General features: G+C 53.2%; 1 protein-coding gene across 1 annotated transcript in view; it reads right to left on the bottom strand.

The window, feature by feature from the left end:
* LOC139572810 (intermembrane lipid transfer protein VPS13B-like) overlaps positions 1–21,809 on the bottom strand; it is a 920,449-nt gene that overhangs the window by 678,747 nt on the left and 219,893 nt on the right. Inside the window, exon 17 of the mRNA XM_071395592.1 lies at positions 12,386–12,570. Within this exon, the coding sequence (XP_071251693.1) occupies positions 12,386–12,570 (185 nt within the window). The remainder of the gene's footprint in view (positions 1–12,385; positions 12,571–21,809) is intronic.

The following is a 21,809-nucleotide window of genomic DNA, read 5'->3' as shown; positions in this document are numbered from 1 at the left end:
GGTCAGTCTTCAGCGGTGAGTCTTTCTGGGTCAGTCTCCAGTGGTGAGTCTTTCTGGGTAAGTCTCCAGCGGTGAGTCTTTCTGGGTCAGTCTCCAACGGTGAGTCTTTCCGGGTCAGTCTCCAGCGGTGAGTCTTTCCAGGTCAGTCTTCAGCGGTGAGTCTTTCTGGGTCAGTCTCCAGTGGTGAGTCTTTCTGGGTAAGTCTCCAGCGGTGAGTCTTTCTGGATCAGTCTCCAAGAGATTTCCACACTTGGATTGTACATTTATTTATTTATTCAAGCTCAATCAAGTTGGTTGTTGATCATTGACAGCCATTTGACAGCCATTTTTAAGTCTTGCCATAGATTTACAAGCCGATTTAAGTCAACTGTAATTGGGCAACTCAGGAACATTCACTGTCTTCTTGGTAAGCAACTCCAGTGGATGTTTGGCCTTGTGTTAGAGGTTATTGTCCTGCTGAAAGGTGAATCTGTCTCCCAGTGTCTGGTGGAAAGCAGACTGAAGCAGGTTTTCCTCAAGGATTTTCCTCTGTGCTTAACTCTATTCCGTATCTTTTGATTATTTAAAAACCCCCCTAGTCCTTGCCGATGACAAGCATACCCATAACATGATGTAGCCACCACCACGCTTGAAAATATGAAGAGTGATACTCAGTGGTGTGTTGTATTTGCCCCAAACATAACACTTTGTATTCAGGACATGAAGTAACATTTTTTACAGTTCTAATTTTAGTCCCTTTATTGCAAACAGGATGCATGTTCTGGAATATTTCTTATTCTGTACAGACTTCCTTCTCCCTCTGTAAATTAGGTTAGTATTGTGGAGTAACTACAATGTTGTTGATCCATCCTCAGTTTTCTCCTATCACAGCCATTAAAAACTCTGTAAGTGTTTTAAAGTCACCATTGGCCTCATGGTGAAATCCCTGAGCGGTTTCCTTCCTCTCCGGCAACTGAGTTAGGAAGGACGCCTGTATCTCTGTAGTGACTGGGTGTATTGATACACCATCCAGAGTGTAATTAATAACTTCACCATGCTCAAAGGGATATTCAATGTCTGCTTTTTTTTTTACCCATCTACCAATAGGAGCCCTTCTTTGCGAGGCATTGGAAAACCTCCCTGGTCTTTGTGGTTAAATCTGTGTTTGAAATTCACTGCTGGACTGAGGGACCTAACAGATAATTATATGTGTTGGGGTACAGAGATGAGGTAGTCATTAATAAAATCATGTTAAACACTATTATTACACACAGAGTGAGTCCATACAACTTATTATGTGACTTGTTAAGGACATTTTTTACTCCTTAATGTATTTATGCCATAACGAAGGAATTTAATACTTTTTGATTTAAGACATTTCAGCTTTACATTTTTAAAAAATTCATTTGTAAAGAATAATAATTCTTTAAATAAATCCACTTTGATATTATGGGGTATTGTGGGTAGGCCAGTGACAAACCATCTCAATGGAATCCATTTTACATTCAGGCTGTAACAACAACAACATGTGGACAAAGTCAATGGGTTTGAACCCTTACTGAAGGCTCTGTATGTACACATGGGTGATTACTTACTGAAGGCTCTGTATATACACACGGGTGATTACTGAAGGCTCTGTATGTACACATGGGTGATTACTTCCTGAAGGCTCTGTATATACACACGGGTGATTACTGAAGGCTCTGTATATACACATGGGTGATTACTTCCTGAAGGCTCTGTATGTACACATGGGTGATTACTTCCTGAAGGCTCTGTATATACACACGGGTGATTACGTGGGTGCTTTCTGAAGGCTCTGTATATACACACGGGTGATTACTTGGGTGTCTGTGAAAACAGGGACATAAAAGAATCAAGGCAACATTATAGAAACAAGGTCACAACAGGAGTTACTGCCAAGATACCTCTGTTTTAGTTTACATACCATGTCACCTCCTCTTAGTGATGTGTGGACGTGGTCCATGACTACAAAGCACAAGGGAGGAGGGTGAGCCATGGTTGGCAATAGTATTGTAGTATTGAAACCGCCACTGTAAATTACAGTAAGCAGCATTCAAACCGCCACTGTGAATTACAGTAAGCAGCATTCAAACCGCCACTGTAAATTACAGTAAGCAGCATTCAAACCGCCACTGTAAATTACAGTAAGCAGCATTCAAACCGCCACTGTAAATTACAGTAAGCAGCATTCAAACCGACACTGTAAATTACAGTAAGCAGTATTCAAACCGCCACTGTAAATTACAGTAAGCAGCATTCAAACCGCCACTGTAAATTACAGTAAGCAGCATTCAAACCGCCACTGTAAATTACAGTAAGCAGCATTCAAACCGCCACTGTGAATTACAGTAAGCAGCATTCAAACCGCCAATGTAAATTACAGTAAGCAGCATTCAAACCACCAATGTAAATTACAGTAAGCAGCATTCAAACATCCACTGTAAATTACAGTAAGTAGCATTCAAACCACCAATGTAAATTACAGTAAGATGCATTCAAATCTCCACTGTAAGGTAGGCAGTATTCAAACTCCCAGTGTAAAGTAAGAGCTATTCAAACTGCAGTAAGTCGGCAGTATTCAAACTGCAGTAAGTCGGCAGTATTCAAACTGCAGTAAGTCGGCAGTATTCAAACTGCAGTAAGTCGGCAGTATTCAAACTGCAGTAAGTCGGCAGTATGCAAACTGCAGTAAGTCAGCAGTATTCAAAGTGCAGTAACTCAGCAGTATTCAAACTGCAGTAAGTTGGCAGTATGCAAAGTTTTAGTAGTAACAGTATTAGTCCTAACGGTGGAGCAGCAGCTAGCTAACATGACAGTATTAGTCCTAACGGTGGAGCAGCAGCTAGCTAACATGACAGCACCAGTGTAATGGTGGAGCAGCAGCTAGCTAACATGACAGCACCAGTGTAATGGTGGAGCAGCAGCTAGCTAACATGACAGCACCAGTGTAATGGTGGAGCAGCAGCTAGCTAACATGACAGTATTAGTCCTAACGGTGGAGCAGCAGCTAGCTAACATGACAGCACCAGTGTAATGGTGGAGCAGCAGCTAGCTAACATGACAGTATTAGTCCTAACGGTGGAGCAGCAGCTAGCTAACATGACAGCACCAGTGTAATGGTGGAGCAGCAGCTAGCTAACATGACAGCACCAGTGTAATGGTGGAGCAGCAGCTAGCTAACATGACAGCACCAGTCTTTTCACTTGGCTTTTATCTCCACAAATGAAAGCATCTGGGGAGATCATCTGAGGGAGGGAGGGAGGGAGGGAGGGAGGGAGGGAGGGAGAAAACACTCAGCAGTCTGTCAATACCTCCAGATTAAAAGTGGGAACCTTTCATTTTCCCCTGGATAGGAAGAGAGAGAATGAAAGGATCTGGTGAAGGACACTGACTGTGGAGTCTGTGGTGTGTTATCAGCAGAGGCCCCCAATATGAAACACCTTCCTCTATTGACACATGGCCACTTCAAAAGGAGACAGAGGGAGAGGACCGTGGAGGTCTGTTGGCTTTGAGAGGCTGCATCGCAAACGGACCCATATTCCCCCATAGGGCTCTGGTCAACAGTAGTGTACTACGTAGGGTATAGGGTGCCATAGGGATCTGGTCAACAGTAGTGTACTACGTAGGGAATAGAGATCAATAGGGCTCTGGTCAACAGTAGTGCACTATATAGGGAATAGGGTGCCATAGGGATCTGGTCAACAGTAGTGTACTATGTAGGGAATAGAGATCCATTTGAGACGCAGGCCCGGGGCCTGATAGAAGCTAGTGACAGTCAGGAACCAGCAGGACCCTGCACTGTAAAGGCTTCCTGCTCTTCCAAGGAGACAGAACAGGGAAGCACCCCAAATGGTACACTATTCCCTATTCTCATAGGGCCCTGGTCTAAAGTAGTGCACTATGTAGGGAATAGGGTGTCATAGGGCTCTGGTCTAAAGTAGTGCACTATGTAGGGAATAGGGTAACATAGGGCTCTGATCTAAAGTAGTGCACTATATAGGGAATAGGGTGCCATAGGGCTCTGATGTAAAGTAGTGCACTATATAGGGTGTCATATGGCTCTGATCTAATGTAGGGAATAGGGTTCCATGCAGTCAAGACCCAGGAACAGAACAATGGCAATCGTACAGAGAAACAACAGTTACTCCTACATGGCAAACACATTTACAATCCAGGGGACGTGGCTCTGTGTTAACAGTTCAAACACATTTACAATCCAGGGGACGTGGCTCTGTGTTAACAGTTAAAACACATTTACAATCCAGGGGCCGAAGCTCTGTGTTAACAGTTAAAACACGTTTACAATCCAGGGGCCGAAGCTCTGTGATAACAGTTCAAACACGTTTACAATCCAGGGGCCGAAGCTCTGTGTTAACAGTTAAAACACGTTTACAATCCAGGGGCCGAAGCTCTGTGTTAACAGTTCAAACACATTTACAATCCGGGGGCCGAAGCTCTGTGTTAACAGTTAAAACACGTTTACAATCCAGGGGCCGAAGCTCTGTGTTAACAGTTCAAACACATTTACAATCCAGGGGACGTGGCTCTGTGTTAACAGTTCAAACACATTTACAATCCAGGGGCCGAAGCTCTGTGTTAACAGTTCAAACACATTTACAATCCAGGGGCCGAAGCTCTGTGTTAACAGTTCAAACACGTTTACAATCCGGGGGCCGAAGCTCTGTGTTAACAGTTCAAACACGTTTACAATCCAGGGGACGTGGCTCTGTGTTAACAGTTCAAACACGTTTACAATCCAGGGGACGTGGCTCTGTGATAACAGTTCAAACACGTTTACAATCCGGGGGCCGAAGCTCTGTGATAACAGTTCAAACACATTTACAATCCAGGGGACGTGGCTCTGTGTTAACAGTTAAAACACATTTACAATCCAGGGGCCGAAGCTCTGTGTTAACAGTTCAAACACATTTACAATCCAGGGGCCGAAGCTCTGTGTTAACAGTTAAAACACGTTTACAATCCAGGGGCCGAAGCTCTGTGTTAACAGTTAAAACACGTTTACAATCCAGGGGCCGAAGCTCTGTGTTAACAGTTAAAACACGTTTACAATCCAGGGGCCGAAGCTCTGTGTTAACAGTTAAAACACGTTTACAATCCAGGGGCCGAAGCTCTGTGTTAACAGTTAAAACACGTTTACAATCCAGGGGCCGAAGCTCTGTGTTAACAGTTAAAACACGTTTACAATCCGGGGGACGTGGCTCTGTGTTAACAGTTAAAACACGTTTACAATCCAGGGGCCGAAGCTCTGTGATAACAGTTCAAACACATTTACAATCCAGGGGCCGAAGCTCTGTGATAACAGTTAAAACACGTTTACAATCCAGGGGCCGAAGCTCTGTGTTAACAGATCAAACACATTTACAATCCAGGGGCCGAAGCTCTGTGATAACAGTTAAAACACATTTACAATCCAGGGGCCGAAGCTCTGTGTTAACAGATCAAACACATTTACAATCCAGGGGCCGAAGCTCTGTGTTAACAGATCAAACACATTTACAATCCAGGGGCCGAAGCTCTGTGTTAACAGATCAAACACATTTACAATCCGGGGGCCGAAGCTCTGTGTTAACAGTTAAAACACGTTTACAATCCAGGGGCCGAAGCTCTGTGTTAACAGTTCAAACACGTTTACAATCCAGGGGCCGAAGCTCTGTGTTAACAGTTCAAACACGTTTACAATCCGGGGGCCGAAGCTCTGTGTTAACAGTTAAAACACGTTTACAATCCAGGGGCCGAAGCTCTGTGTTAACAGTTCAAACACGTTTACAATCCGGGGGCCGAAGCTCTGTGTTAACAGTTCAAACACATTTACAATCCAGGGGCCGAAGCTCTGTGTTAACAGTTCAAACACGTTTACAATCCAGGGGCCGAAGCTCTGTGTTAACAGTTCAAACACATTTACAATCCGGGGGCCGAAGCTCTGTGTTAACAGATCAAACACGTTTACAATCCAGGGGCCGAAGCTCTGTGTTAACAGATCAAACACATTTACAATCCAGGGGCCGAAGCTCTGTGTTAACAGTTCAAACACATTTACAATCCAGGGGCCGAAGCTCTGTGTTAACAGTTCAAACACATTTACAATCCAGGGGCCGAAGCTCTGTGTTAACAGTTCAAACACATTTACAATCCAGGGGCCGAAGCTCTGTGTTAACAGTTAAAACACGTTTACAATCCAGGGGCCGAAGCTCTGTGTTAACAGTTCAAACACATTTACAATCCAGGGGCCGAAGCTCTGTGTTAACAGTTCAAACACGTTTACAATCCAGGGAGAGGAGAGGGAGTGAGACGGTGACCAGGAGCAGCCCAGTAAGGGCCAGGGTCCATCATGATGTTACAGTGTGGACAAGACCACAGTGGCCAAAGGAACCAAAACTATTCATCAGGTTAACTGTGGTGTGGACTGAAACCTCCACTCAGCGGCAAACAGCCTCATCTCTCTGCTCATCTCTCCTTCTCGCCTCGTCTCTCCCCTCCCGTCCCGTCATCTCCCCTCCCGTCCCGCCATCTCGTCTCCCCTCCTCTCCCCTCCCGTCCCGCCATCTCGTCTCCCCTCCCTTCCCGTCCCCTCCTCTCCCCTCCCGTCCTCTCCTCTCCCCTCCCGTCCTCTCATCTCCCTCCCTCCCGTCCTCTCCTCTCATCTCCCGTCCTCTCCCCTCCCGTCCCCTCCTCTCATCTCCCGTCCTCTCCCCTCCCGTCCTCTCATCTCCCGTCCTCTCATCTCCCGTCCTCTCCTCTCCCCTCCCGTCCTCCCCTCCTCTCCTCTCCCGTCCTCTTATCTCCCGTCCTCTCATCTCCCGTCCTCTCATCTCCCGTCCTCTCATCTCCCGTCCTCTCATCTCCCGTCCTCTCATCTCCCGTCCTCTCATCTCCATTCCTCTCATCTCCATTCCTCTCATCTCCATTCCTCTCATCTCCATTCCTCTCATCTCCATTCCTCTCCCCTCCCGTCTTCTCCCGTCCTCTCCCCTCCTCCCGTCCTCTCCCCTCCCGTCCTCTCCCGTCCTCTTATCTCCCGTCCTCTCATCTCCCGTCCTCTCATCTCCATTCCTCTCATCTCCATTCCTCTCATCTCCATTCCTCTCATCTCCATTCCTCTCATCTCCATTCCTCTCATCTCCATTCCTCTCATCTCCATTCCTCTCATCTCCATTCCTCTCCCCTCCCGTCTTCTCATCTCCCGTCCTCTCCCCTCCTCCCGTCCTCTCCCCTCCTCTCGTCCTCTCCCCTCCTCTCGTCCTCTCCCCTCCCCTCCCCTCATCTCCCTCCCTCCCGTCCTCTCCTCTCATCTCCCGTCCTCTCCCCTCCCGTCCCCTCCTCTCATCTCCCGTCCTCTCCCCTCCCGTCCTCTCATCTCCCGTCCTCTCATCTCCCGTCCTCTCCTCTCCCGTCCTCTCCTCTCCCCTCCCGTCCTCCCCTCCTCTCCTCTCCCGTCCTCTTATCTCCCGTCCTCTCATCTCCCGTCCTCTCATCTCCCGTCCTCTCATCTCCCGTCCTCTCATCTCCCGTCCTCTCATCTCCATTCCTCTCATCTCCATTCCTCTCATCTCCATTCCTCTCATCTCCATTCCTCTCATCTCCATTCCTCTCATCTCCATTCCTCTCATCTCCATTCCTCTCATCTCCATTCCTCTCATCTCCATTCCTCTCGTCTTCTCCCGTCCTCTCCCCTCCTCCCGTCCTCTCCCCTCCTCCCGTCCTCTCCCCTCCCGTCCTCTCATCTCCCGTCCTCTCATCTCCCGTCCTCTCATCTCCCGTCCTCTCATCTCCATTCCTCTCATCTCCATTCCTCTCATCTCCATTCCTCTCATCTCCATTCCTCTCATCTCCATTCCTCTCATCTCCATTCCTCTCATCTCCATTCCTCTCATCTCCATTCCTCTCATCTCCATTCCTCTCATCTCCCGTCTTCTCATCTCCCGTCCTCTCCCCTCCTCCCGTCCTCTCCCCTCCTCTCGTCCTCTCCCCTCCCTCGTCCTCTCCCCTCCCCTCGTCCTCTCCCCTCCCCTCCCCTCCCGTCCTCTCCCCTCCCGTCCTCTCCCCTCCCGTCCTCTCCCCTCCCGTCCTCTCCCCTCCCGTCCTCTCCCCTCCCGTCCTCTCCCCTCCTCCTCCCCTCCCGTCTCCTCAGTAGAGTACAACAGGTCTCACAGGACAGCTCTATGTACTGGAACAGATTGGTATATGTGTTACCTCATCTGGGTTGTTATGGTAACATGAGGTATTGGTGGTCATGGTAACATAATGTATTGGTGGTCATGGTAACAATGTATTGGTGGTTATAGTAACATAATGTATTGGTGGTTATGGTAACATAATGTATTGGTGGTCATGGTAACATAATGTATTGGTGGTCATGGTAACATAATGTATTGGTGGTCATGGTAACATAATGTATTGGTGGTCATGGTAACATAATGTATTGGTGGTCATGGTAACATAATGTATTGGTGGTTATAGTAACATAATATATTGGTGGTTATGATAACATAATGTATTGGTGGTCATGGTAACATAATGTATTGGTGGTCATGGTAACATAATGTATTGGTGGTTATAGTAACATAATGTATTGGTGGTTATGGTAACATAATGTATTGGTGGTCATGATAACATAATGTATTGGTGGTCATTGTAACATAATGTATTGGTGGTCATGGTAACATAATGTATTGGTGGTTATAGTAACATAATGTATTGGTGGTTATGGTAACATAATGTATTGGTGGTCATGGTAACATAATGTATTGGTGGTCATGATAACATAATGTATTGGTGGTCATGGTAACATAATGTATTGGTGGTCATGATAACATAATGTATTGGTGGTTATGGTAATAATGTATTGGTGGTCATGGTAACATAATGTATTGGTGGTCATGGTAACATAATGTATTGGTGGGCATGATAACATAATGTATTGGTGGTCATGATAACAAAATGCATTGGTGGTCATGGTAACATAATGTATTGGTGGTCATGGTAACAATGTATTAGTGGTTATAGTAACAATGTATTGGTGGTTATAGTAACATAATGTATTGGTGGTCATGGTAACATAATGTATTGGTGGTCATGGTAACAATGTATTAGTGGTCATGGTAACAATGTATTAGTGGTTATGGTAACATAATGTATTGGTGGTTATGGTAACATAATGTATTGGTGGTCATGGTAACATAATGTATTGGTGGTCATGGTAACAATGTATTGGTGGTTATAGTAACATAATGTATTGGTGGTTATGGTAACATAATGTATTGGTGGTCATGGTAACATAATGTATTGGTGGTCATGGTAACATAATGTATTGGTGGTCATGGTAACATAATGTATTGGTGGTCATGGTAACATAATGTATTGGTGGTTATGGTAACATAATATATTGGTGGTTATGATAACATAATGTATTGGTGGTCATGGTAACATAATGTATTGGTGGTCATGGTAACATAATGTATTGGTGGTTATAGTAACATAATGTATTGGTGGTTATGGTAACATAATGTATTGGTGGTCATGATAACATAATGTATTGGTGGTCATTGTAACATAATGTATTGGTGGTCATGGTAACATAATGTATTGGTGGTTATAGTAACATAATGTATTGGTGGTTATGGTAACATAATGTATTGGTGGTCATGATAACATAATGTATTGGTGGTCATGGTAACATAATGTATTGGTGGTCATGGTAACATAATGTATTGGTGGTCATGATAACATAATGTATTGGTGGTTATGGTAATAATGTATTGGTGGTCATGGTAACATAATGTATTGGTGGTCATGGTAACATAATGTATTGGTGGTTATGGTAACATAATGTATTGGTGGTCAGTCTGATAACGCTCTGAGTTTACCAACAGACAGTCTGACAACGCTCTGAGTTTACCAACAGACAGTCTGACAACGCTCTGAGTTTACCAACAGACAGTCTGATAACGCTCTGAGTTTACCAACAGACAGTCTGACAACGCTCTGAGTTTACCAACAGACAGTCTGACAACGCTCTGAGTTTACCAACAGACAGTCTGACAACGCTCTGAGTTTACCAACAGACAGTCTGACAACGCTCTGAGTTTACCAACAGACAGTCTGACAACGCTCTGAGTTTACCAACAGACAATCTGACAACGCTCTGAGTTTACCAACAGACAATCTGACAACGCTCTGAGTTTACCAACAGACAGTCTGACAACGCTCTGAATTTACCAACACCCAGAGTGCACTCTGGCACTCGAGATTAAATGTACAAACACACCTGTAGTATAAACCAGCCTTTAGTCTGGAAATCTTTGGTTGTTTACTACACTACTCCCTCTGTTTAGCACATGGCCTCTCATAAAGAATCCTTAAAGAGATGGGTGGGGCTAAAGCTTAAAAGGGTGTGAACGATGCTGAATGGGCGTAGTCAAAGAAGAGCTCTCCAGTAGGTTTACCAAAACATTCAAGGGCCATTTTCTCAAAAGTGAGGTTACAAGTTGATCAAAGCAGAATTATTTTCCCATTGTTCCTCAACTGTAGTGTTGATATTCCATTTTGTAGCTCTGAGTCTCTACTTTAATTCAATGTAAAAAACACCATTTCAAATGTTGCTACATGAGACTGAATCAAGCCTGTCGGTCACATACTGGTGGGTTAAGTCAAAAGTATTAGTAGGTTTTCCCACACTACATCTCTCCCCCCTCCCTCCCTCTCTACATCTCTCCCCCTCCCTCCCTCTCTACATCCCTCCCTCCCTATCTCTCTTACATCTCTCCCTCCCTCCCTCTCTACATCTCTCCCTACACGTCTCCCTCCCTCCCTCTCTACCTCTCTCCCTACACGCCTCCCTCCCTCCCTCTCTACCTCTCTCCCTACACGCCTCCCTCCCTACCTCTCTCCCTCCCTCCCTACCTCCCTCCCTCCCTCCCTCCCTCTCTCCGTACATGTCTCCCTCCCCCTTTTCTAACTTGCCATCACCCGGACCAGATGTGCAAATGTTTCTCTACGTTGCTATTCCAGCCCGGTCTGTTCCAACCCGGTCTGTTCCAAGAGGAGCGAGGCAGGTAGAGAGACAGACAGGAAGAGCTAGAGGAGAGACAGACAGGCAGAGCTGGAAGAGAGAGACAGACAGGCAGAGCTAGAGGAGAGACAGACAGGCAGAGCTGGAAGAGAGAGACAGACAGGCAGAGCTAGAGGAGAGACAGACAGGCAGAGCTAGGGGAGAGAGACAGACAGGCAGAGCTAGGGGAGAGAGACAGACAGGCAGAGCTAGAAGAGAGAGACAGACAGGCAGAGCTAGAGGAGAGACAGACAGGCAGAGCTAGGGGAGAGAGACAGACAGGCAGAGCTAGGGGAGAGAGACAGACAGGCAGAGCTAGAAGAGAGAGACAGACAGGCAGAGCTAGAGGAGAGACAGACAGGCAGAGCTAGAGGAGAGAGACAGGTAGAGAGACAGACAGGCAGAGCTAGGGGAGAGAGACAGACAGGCAGAGCTAGGGGAGAGAGACAGACAGGCAGAGCTAGAGGAGAGAGACAGGTAGAGAGACAGACAGGCAGAGCTAGAGGAGAGACAGACAGGCAGAGCTAGAGGAGAGAGACAGGTAGAGAGACAGACAGGCAGAGCTAGAGGAGAGACAGACAGGCAGAGCTAGAGGAGAGACAGACAGGCAGAGCTAGAGGAGAGACAGACAGGCAGAGCTAGGGGAGAGAGACGGGTAGAGAGAGAGGAACATTTGACTTCACTCCACAGGAGAGCAGTTTAATAATTTGGCGGGCGCTGCGCTGGGCTGGTCTCAGGGTAAAGGTAGCTTGGCGGAGACCATGTTGACGACATACTCAACAACATGATTCTAATGGCTTGGAAAATCCCCGGGTCTCCAGAGAAGAGGCCAGACGCTACCGGCTGCAGGAGAAAAGCTACTGTTTTATTGAATTCTGCCCCTTTTTACAGGCTCCCATGTATTATGAGACCATTAAGGCTGGAGGACATGGAGCGTAGGAGAGCTGGAGAGTTCATTTACCCACGGCTGCAGGTCCTCTACCTCACACTGGGCAAGGCCAGACAGCCGGGGCGTGTGTGTGTTTATCTGTGAGTGTGTGTGTGAGTGTGTGTGTGTGTGTGTGTGTGTGTGTGTGTGTGTGTGTGTGTGTGTGTGTGTGTGTGTGTGTGTGAGAGAGTATATCTGTGAGTGAGTGAGTGAGTGAGTGAGTGAGTGAATATATGTGAGTGTGTGTGTGTGTGTGTGTGTGTGTGTGTGTGTGTGTGTGTGTGTGTGTGTGTGTGTGTGTGTGTGTGTGTGTGTGTGTGAGCAGAGCAGGTGTACTAGCGGGAGGGAGGAGACGGAGCAGCCCTCGGAGGACAGTGTTCAGTTACCTGGTGGTGTGTAGACATGGCAGAGCAGGGCCTCGTTGACCCCTGGGTAGGAACCGTCTCCCAGGCTGTGTGTCCAGCTCCGCAGCAAGGCCTGAAGGAGCAGGATCTGGGGACGAGTGGCCTGCACTGTGAAGTGGGGCAGCTCAAAAATACACTCTGTGATCAGGACTGACGAGCGCTTTGTCCTGGGGAGAGAGAAAGAGAAGAGAGGAGAAGAGAGAGAGAGAGTTAGAAAACTGTTTGGGACTGGGAAGGGAGAGGAGACTTGGGACTGGGAAGGGAGAGGAGACTAGGGACTGGGAAGGGAGAGGAGACTAGGGACTGGGAAGGGAGAGGAGACTTGGGACTGGGAAGGGAGAGGAGACTAGGGACTGGGAAGGGAGAGGAGACTAGGGACTGGGAAGGGAGAGGAGACTAGGGACTGGGAAGGGAGAGGAGGCTTGGGACTGGGAAGGGAGAGGAGACTTGGGACTGGGAAGGGAGAGGAGACTAGGGACTGGGAAGGGAGAGGAGACTTGGGACTGGGAAGGGAGAGGAGACTTGGGACTGGGAAGGGAGAGGAGACTTGGGACTGGGAAGGGAGAGGAGAGGAGACTTGGGACTGGGAAGGGAGAGGAGACTTGGGACTGGGAAGGGAGAGGAGACTTGGGACTGGGAAGGGAGAGGAGACTTGGGACTGGGAAGGGAGAGGAGACTAGGGACTGGGAAGGGAGAGGAGACTTGGGACTGGGAAGGGAGAGGAGACTAGGGACTGGGAAGGGAGAGGAGACTTGGGACTGGGAAGGGAGAGGAGACTTGGGACTGGGAAGGGAGAGGAGACTTGGGACTGGGAAGGGAGAGGAGACTTGGGACTGGGAAGGGAGAGGAGACTTGGGACTGGGAAGGGAGAGGAGACTTGGGACTGGGAAGGGAGAGGAGACTTGGGACTGGGAAGGGAGAGGAGACTTGGGACTGGGAAGGGAGAGGAGACTAGGGACTGGGAAGGGAGAGGAGGCTTGGGACTGGGAAGGGAGAGGAGACTTGGGACTGGGAAGGGAGAGGAGACTTGGGACTGGGAAGGGAGAGGAGACTTGGGACTGGGAAGGGAGAGGAGACTTGGGACTGGGAAGGGAGAGGAGACTTGGGACTGGGAAGGGAGAGGAGACTGGGACTGAAGGGAGAGGAGACTTGGGACTGGGAAGGGAGAGGAGACTTGGGACTGGGAAGGGAGAGGAGAGGAGACTTGGGACTGGGAAGGGAGAGGAGAGGAGACTTGGGACTGGGAAGGGAGAGGAGACTTGGGACTGGGAAGGGAGAGGAGACTTGGGACTGGGAAGGGAGAGGAGACTTGGGACTGGGAAGGGAGAGGAGACTTGGGACTGGGAAGGGAGAGGAGACTAGGGACTGGGAAGGGAGAGGAGACTTGGGACTGGGAAGGGAGAGGAGAGGAGACTTGGGACTGGGAAGGGAGAGGAGACTTGGGACTGAGAAGGGAGAGGAGACTAGGGACTGGGAAAGGAGAGGAGACTTGGGACTGGGAAAGGAGAGGAGAGGAGACTAGGGACTGGGAAGGGAGAGGAGACTTGGGACTGGGAAAGGAGAGGAGACTTGGGACTGGGAAAGGAGAGGAGACTTGGGACTGGGACGAGAGAGGAGACTTGAGAGCCCAGAGAAGCCTTGGGGAGCCACGGCAACAACGTTCAGTTCCACACGCCCGGCGTATGTGTGTTAAAACCACTTCAATGGAGGACTGGCAGGGGGACGAAGGTCGGATACGCTTGTTGGGACTGTTTAGAGAGTTAAAACGTGCAGGAGAGATGTTCGAGAGCGCGTGGCCGTCTAAACGTATCATTACGCACCTGTTATTATTATTATTATATGCGGCCAATTCATCGTGAAACAACAACAACTAACTGGTGGATGAATTAAAACCACATTTCCTCGTTGTTGTGTTTTAGAGAACGTTGAAGGAGAGACAGAGAGATGTGATGTAATTTAGTAGCTGGCTGGCACGTGTCGTGTTCCACCAGAGAAGAAGAGGGTAGGCGGGGCTTTAGGGCTCTCTGTGGGAGCGTCCAAAATACCACCCTATTCTCTGGTCGTAGTGCACTACATAGGGAATAGGGCTCTGGTCTATAGTAGTGTACTATATAGGGAATAGGGCTCTGGTCTATAGTAGTGTACTATATAGGGAAGAGGGTACCATTGGGTCCTGGTCTAAAGTAGTGTACTATATAGGGAATAGGGCTCTGGTCTATAGTAGTGTACTATATAGGGAAGAGGGTACCATTGGGTCCTGGTCTAAAGTAGTGCACTATGTAGGGAACATCCATGTCAGACACAACCTCTGTTTCTTTCTGAATAAAAGCCTGGGGGAGTCATTACAGCAGGCCTCCCTCTCCACATCACAGCAGGCCTCCCTCTCCACATCACAGCAGGCCTTCCTCTCCACATCACAGCAGGCCTTCCTCTCCACATTACAGCAGGCCTCCCTCTCCACATTACAGCAGGCCTCCCTCTCCACATCACAGCAGGCCTCCCTCTCCACATTACAGCATGCCTCCCTCTCCACATTACAGTAACAGTACAGCAGGCCTCCCTCTCCACATCACAGCAGGCCTCCCTCTCCACATCACAGTAACATTACAGCAGGCCTCCCTCTCCACATTACAGCAGGCCTCCCTCTCCACATTACAGTAACATTACAGCAGGCCTCCCTCTCCACATCACAGCAGGCCTCCCTCTCCACATTACAGTAACATTACAGCAGGCATCCCTCTCCACATCACAGCAGGCCTCCCTCTCCACATTACAGTAACATTACAGCATGCCTCCCTCTCCACATTACAGCAGGCATCCCTCTCCACATTACAGTAACATTACAGCAGGCCTCCCTCTCCACATCACAGCAGGCCTCCCTCTCCACATCACAGCAGGCCTCCCTCTCCACATTACAGCAGGCATCCCTCTCCACATTACAGTAACATTACAGCAGGCCTCCCTCTCCACATCACAGCAGGCCTCCCTCTCCACATCACAGCAGGCCTCCCTCTCCACATTACAGCAGGCCTCCCTCTCCACATTACAGCAGGCCTCCCTCGCCACATTACAGTAACATTACAGCAGGCCTCCCTCTCCATATCACAACAGGCCTCCCTTTCCATATCACAACAGGCCTCCCTCTCCACATTACAGCAGGCCTCCCTCTCCACATTACAGCAGGCCTCCCTCGCCACATTACAGTAACATTACAGCAGGCCTCCCTCTCCATATCACAACAGGCCTCCCTTTCCATATCACAACAGGCCTCCCTCTCCACATTACAGCAGGCCTCCCTCTCCACATCACAGCAGGCCTCCCTCTCCACATTACAGCAGGCCTCCCTCGCCACATTACAGTAACATTACAGCAGGCCTCCCTCTCCATATCACAACAGGCATCCCTTTCCATATCACAACAGGCCTCCCTCTCCACATTACAGCAGGCCTCCCTCTCCACATCACAGCAGGCCTCCCTCTCCACAATACAGCAGGCCTCCCTCTCCACATCACAGTAACATTACAGCAGGCATCCCTCTCCACATTACAGCAGGCCTCCCTCTCCACATTACAGCAGGCCTCCCTCTCCACATTACAGTAACATTACAGCAGGCCTCCCTCTCCACATTACAGCAGGCCTCCCTCTCCACATCACAGTAACATTACAGCAGGCATCCCTCTCCACATCACAGCAGGCATCCCTATCCACATTACAGCAGGCCTCCCTCAGCATCACAGCAGGCCTCCCTCTCCACATCACAGCAGGCCTCCCTCTCCAGACTCCCAGTAGTCCTTAAGTCAATACATCAGCATATTAAACTGTTACACTGACTCTACCAGTAATAGTAAAGGAAATCCAAAATGAGAAATTAGCTGTTTAAATTTCACAAACTAGACTTATGTTTTCCTCAGAGAGTTGGTTTTAAACGATGTTGGGTTTTATTTCCTGACCTGTCCACAGTTCATAGTCTGAGTGAGTGGTTAGGACTGGGGCCGGGCCGGGCTAGAGCAGAGGACAGGACTGGGGCCAGGCTAGAGCAGAGGACAGGACTGGGGCCGGGCTAGAGGACAGGACTGGGGCCAGGCTAGAGCAGAGGACAGGACTGGGGCCGGGCTAGAGGACAGGACTGGGGCCAGGCTAGAGCAGAGGACAGGACTGGGGCCAGGCTAGAGCAGAGGACAGGACTGGGGCCGGGCTAGAGGACAGGACTGGGGCCAGGGCTGGGCTAGAGCAGAGGACAGGACTGGGGCCAGAGGACAGGACTGGGGCCAGGCTAGAGCAGAGGACAGGACTGGGGCCGGGCTAGAGGACAGGACTGGGGCCAGGGCTGGGCTAGAGCAGAGGACAGGACTGGGGCCGGGCTAGAGCAGAGGACAGGACTGGGGCCAGGGCTGGGCTAGAGAAGAGGACAGGACTGGGGCCAGGCTAGAGCAGAGGACAGGACTGGGGCCGGGCTAGAGCAGAGGACAGGACTGGGGCCAGGGCTGGGCTAGAGCAGAGGACAGGACAGGACTGGGGCCGGGCTAGAGCAGAGGACAGGACTGGGGCCGGGGCTGGGCTAGAGCAGAGGACAGGACTGGGGCCGGGCTAGAGCAGAGGACAGGACTGGGGCCGGGCTAGAGCTGGGGCAGAGGACAGGACTGGGGCCAGGCTAGAGCTGGGGCAGAGGACAGGACTGGGGCCGGGCTAGAGCAGAGGACAGGACTGGGGCCAGGCTAGAGCAGAGGACAGGACTGGGGCCAGGCTAGAGCTGGGGCAGAGGACAGGACTGGGGCCAGGCTAGAGCAGAGGACAGGACTGGGGCCAGGCTAGAGCAGAGGACAGGACTGGGGCCGGGCTGAGCAGAGGACAGGACTGGGGCCAGGGCCGGGCTAGAGCAGAGGACTGGGGCCAGGCTAGAGCTGGGGCAGAGGACAGGACTGGGGCCAGGCTAGAGCTGGGGCAGAGGACAGGACTGGGGCCAGGCTAGAGCTGGGGCAGAGGACAGGACTGGGGCCAGGCTAGAGTTGGGGCAGAGGACAGGACTGGGGCCAGGGCCGGGCTAGAGCAGAGGCTGAGGACAGGGCCGGGCTAGAGCAGAGGACAGGACTGGGGCCGGGCTAGAGCAGAGGACAGGACTGGGGCCAGGCTAGAGCAGAGGACAGGACTGGGGCCGGGCTAGAGCAGAGGACAGGAGCCGGGCTAGAGCAGAGGACAGGACAGGAGCCGGGCTAGAGCAGAGGACAGGACTGGGGCCGGGCTAGAGCAGAGGACAGGACTGGGGCCAGGCTAGAGCTGGGGCAGATGACAGGACTGGGGCCAGGCTAGAGTTGGGGCAGAGGACAGGACTGGGGCCAGGCTAGAGCAGAGGACAGGACTGGGGCCAGGCTAGAGCAGAGGACAGGACTGGGGCCGGGCTAGAGCAGAGGACAGGACTGGGGCCGGGCTAGAGCAGAAGCTGAGGACAGGACTGGGGCCAGGCTAGAGCTGGGGCAGAGGACAGGACTGGGGCCAGGCTAGAGCTGGGGCAGAGGACAGGACTGGGGCCAGGCTAGAGCAGAGGACAGGACTGGGGCCAGGCTAGAGCAGAGGACAGGACTGGGGCCGGGCTAGAGTAGAGGACAGGACTGGGGCCAGGCTAGAGCAGAGGACAGGACTGGGGCCAGGTTAGAGCTGGGGCAGAGGACAGGACTGGGGCCAGGTTAGAGCTGGGGCAGAGGACAGGACTGGGGCCAGGCTAGAGCTGGGGCAGAGGACAGGACTGGGGCCAGGCTAGAGCAGAGGACAGGACTGGGGCCAGGCTAGAGCAGAGGACAGGACTGGGGCCGGGCTAGAGCAGAGGACAGGACTGGGGCCGGGCTAGAGCAGAGGACAGGACTGGGGCCGGGCTAGAGCAGAGGACAGGACTGGGGCCGGGCTAGAGCAGAGGACAGGACTGGGGCCGGGCTAGAGCAGAGGACAGGACTGGGGCCGGGCTAGAGCAGAGGACAGGACTGGGGCCAGGCTAGAGCAGAGGACAGGACTGGGGCCGGGCTAGAGGACAGGACTGGGGCCAGGCTAGAGCAGAGGACAGGACTGGGGCCGGGCTAGAGGACAGGACTGGGGCCAGGCTAGAGCAGAGGACAGGACTGGGGCCAGGCTAGAGCAGAGGACAGGACTGGGGCCGGGCTAGAGGACAGGACTGGGGCCAGGGCTGGGCTAGAGCAGAGGACAGGACTGGGGCCAGAGGACAGGACTGGGGCCAGGCTAGAGCAGAGGACAGGACTGGGGCCGGGCTAGAGGACAGGACTGGGGCCAGGGCTGGGCTAGAGCAGAGGACAGGACTGGGGCCGGGCTAGAGCAGAGGACTGGACTGGGGCCAGGGCTGGGCTAGAGAAGAGGACAGGACTGGGGCCAGGCTAGAGCAGAGGACAGGACTGGGGCCGGGCTAGAGCAGAGGACAGGACTGGGGCCAGGGCTGGGCTAGAGCAGAGGACAGGACAGGACTGGGGCCGGGCTAGAGCAGAGGACAGGACTGGGGCCGGGGCTGGGCTAGAGCAGAGGACAGGACTGGGGCCGGGCTAGAGCAGAGGACAGGACTGGGGCCGGGCTAGAGCTGGGGCAGAGGACAGGACTGGGGCCAGGCTAGAGCTGGGGCAGAGGACAGGACTGGGGCCGGGCTAGAGCAGAGGACAGGACTGGGGCCAGGCTAGAGCAGAGGACAGGACTGGGGCCAGGCTAGAGCTGGGGCAGAGGACAGGACTGGGGCCAGGCTAGAGCAGAGGACAGGACTGGGGCCAGGCTAGAGCAGAGGACAGGACTGGGGCCGGGCTGAGCAGAGGACAGGACTGGGGCCAGGGCCGGGCTAGAGCAGAGGACTGGGGCCAGGCTAGAGCTGGGGCAGAGGACAGGACTGGGGCCAGGCTAGAGCTGGGGCAGAGGACAGGACTGGGGCCAGGCTAGAGCTGGGGCAGAGGACAGGACTGGGGCCAGGCTAGAGTTGGGGCAGAGGACAGGACTGGGGCCAGGGCCGGGCTAGAGCAGAGGCTGAGGACAGGGCCGGGCTAGAGCAGAGGACAGGACTGGGGCCGGGCTAGAGCAGAGGACAGGACTGGGGCCAGGCTAGAGCAGAGGACAGGACTGGGGCCGGGCTAGAGCAGAGGACAGGAGCCGGGCTAGAGCAGAGGACAGGACAGGAGCCGGGCTAGAGCAGAGGACAGGACTGGGGCCGGGCTAGAGCAGAGGACAGGACTGGGGCCAGGCTAGAGCTGGGGCACATGACAGGACTGGGGCCAGGCTAGAGTTGGGGCAGAGGACAGGACTGGGGCCAGGCTAGAGCAGAGGACAGGACTGGGGCCAGGCTAGAGCAGAGGACAGGACTGGGGCCGGGCTAGAGCAGAGGACAGGACTGGGGCCGGGCTAGAGCAGAAGCTGAGGACAGGACTGGGGCCAGGCTAGAGCTGGGGCAGAGGACAGGACTGGGGCCAGGCTAGAGCTGGGGCAGAGGACAGGACTGGGGCCAGGCTAGAGCAGAGGACAGGACTGGGGCCAGGCTAGAGCAGAGGACAGGACTGGGGCCGGGCTAGAGTAGAGGACAGGACTGGGGCCAGGCTAGAGCAGAGGACAGGACTGGGGCCAGGTTAGAGCTGGGGCAGAGGACAGGACTGGGGCCAGGTTAGAGCTGGGGCAGAGGACAGGACTGGGGCCAGGCTAGAGCTGGGGCAGAGGACAGGACTGGGGCCAGGCTAGAGCAGAGGACAGGACTGGGGCCAGGCTAGAGCAGAGGACAGGACTGGGGCCGGGCTAGAGCAGAGGACAGGACTGGGGCCGGGCTAGAGCAGAGGACAGGACTGGGGCCGGGCTAGAGCAGAGGACAGGACTGGGGCCGGGCTAGAGCAGAGGACAGGACTGGGGCCGGGCTAGAGCAGAGGACAGGACTGGGGCCGGGCTAGAGCAGAGGACAGGACTGGGGCCGGGCTAGAGCAGAGGACAGGACTGGGGCCAGGCTAGAGCAGAGGACAGGACTGGGGCCGGGCTAGAGGACAGGACTGTGGCCAGGCTAGAGCAGAGGACAGGACTGGGGCCGGGCTAGAGGACAGGACTGGGGCCAGGCTAGAGCAGAGGACAGGACTGGGGCCAGGCTAGAGCAGAGGACAGGACTGGGGCCGGGCTAGAGGACAGGACTGGGGCCAGGGCTGGGCTAGAGCAGAGGACAGGACTGGGGCCAGAGGACAGGACTGGGGCCAGGCTAGAGCAGAGGACAGGACTGGGGCCGGGCTAGAGGACAGGACTGGGGCCAGGGCTGGGCTAGAGCAGAGGACAGGACTGGGGCCGGGCTAGAGCAGAGGACAGGACTGGGGCCAGGGCTGGGCTAGAGAAGAGGACAGGACTGGGGCCAGGCTAGAGCAGAGGACAGGACTGGGGCCGGGCTAGAGCAGAGGACAGGACTGGGGCCAGGGCTGGGCTAGAGCAGAGGACAGGACAGGACTGGGGCCGGGCTAGAGCAGAGGACAGGACTGGGGCCGGGGCTGGGCTAGAGCAGAGGACAGGACTGGGGCCGGGCTAGAGCAGAGGACAGGACTGGGGCCGGGCTAGAGCTGGGGCAGAGGACAGGACTGGGGCCAGGCTAGAGCTGGGGCAGAGGACAGGACTGGGGCCGGGCTAGAGCAGAGGACAGGACTGGGGCCAGGCTAGAGCAGAGGACAGGACTGGGGCCAGGCTAGAGCTGGGGCAGAGGACAGGACTGGGGCCAGGCTAGAGCAGAGGACAGGACTGGGGCCAGGCTAGAGCAGAGGACAGGACTGGGGCCGGGCTGAGCAGAGGACAGGACTGGGGCCAGGGCCGGGCTAGAGCAGAGGACTGGGGCCAGGCTAGAGCTGGGGCAGAGGACAGGACTGGGGCCAGGCTAGAGCTGGGGCAGAGGACAGGACTGGGGCCAGGCTAGAGCTGGGGCAGAGGACAGGACTGGGGCCAGGCTAGAGCTGGGGCAGAGGACAGGACTGGGGCCAGGCTAGAGTTGGGGCAGAGGACAGGACTGGGGCCAGGGCCGGGCTAGAGCAGAGGCTGAGGACAGGGCCGGGCTAGAGCAGAGGACAGGACTGGGGCCGGGCTAGAGCAGAGGACAGGACTGGGGCCAGGCTAGAGCAGAGGACAGGACTGGGGCCGGGCTAGAGCAGAGGACAGGAGCCGGGCTAGAGCAGAGGACAGGACAGGAGCCGGGCTAGAGCAGAGGACAGGACTGGGGCCGGGCTAGAGCAGAGGACAGGACTGGGGCCAGGCTAGAGCTGGGGCAGATGACAGGACTGGGGCCAGGCTAGAGTTGGGGCAGAGGACAGGACTGGGGCCAGGCTAGAGCAGAGGACAGGACTGGGGCCAGGCTAGAGCAGAGGACAGGACTGGGGCCGGGCTAGAGCAGAGGACAGGACTGGGGCCGGGCTAGAGCAGAAGC

This window comes from Salvelinus alpinus, chromosome 4, assembly GCF_045679555.1.
Source record: "Salvelinus alpinus chromosome 4, SLU_Salpinus.1, whole genome shotgun sequence".
Taxonomy (NCBI): Eukaryota; Metazoa; Chordata; class Actinopteri; order Salmoniformes; family Salmonidae; genus Salvelinus; species Salvelinus alpinus.
This window is presented reverse-complemented; position numbering and strand designations above follow the sequence as displayed.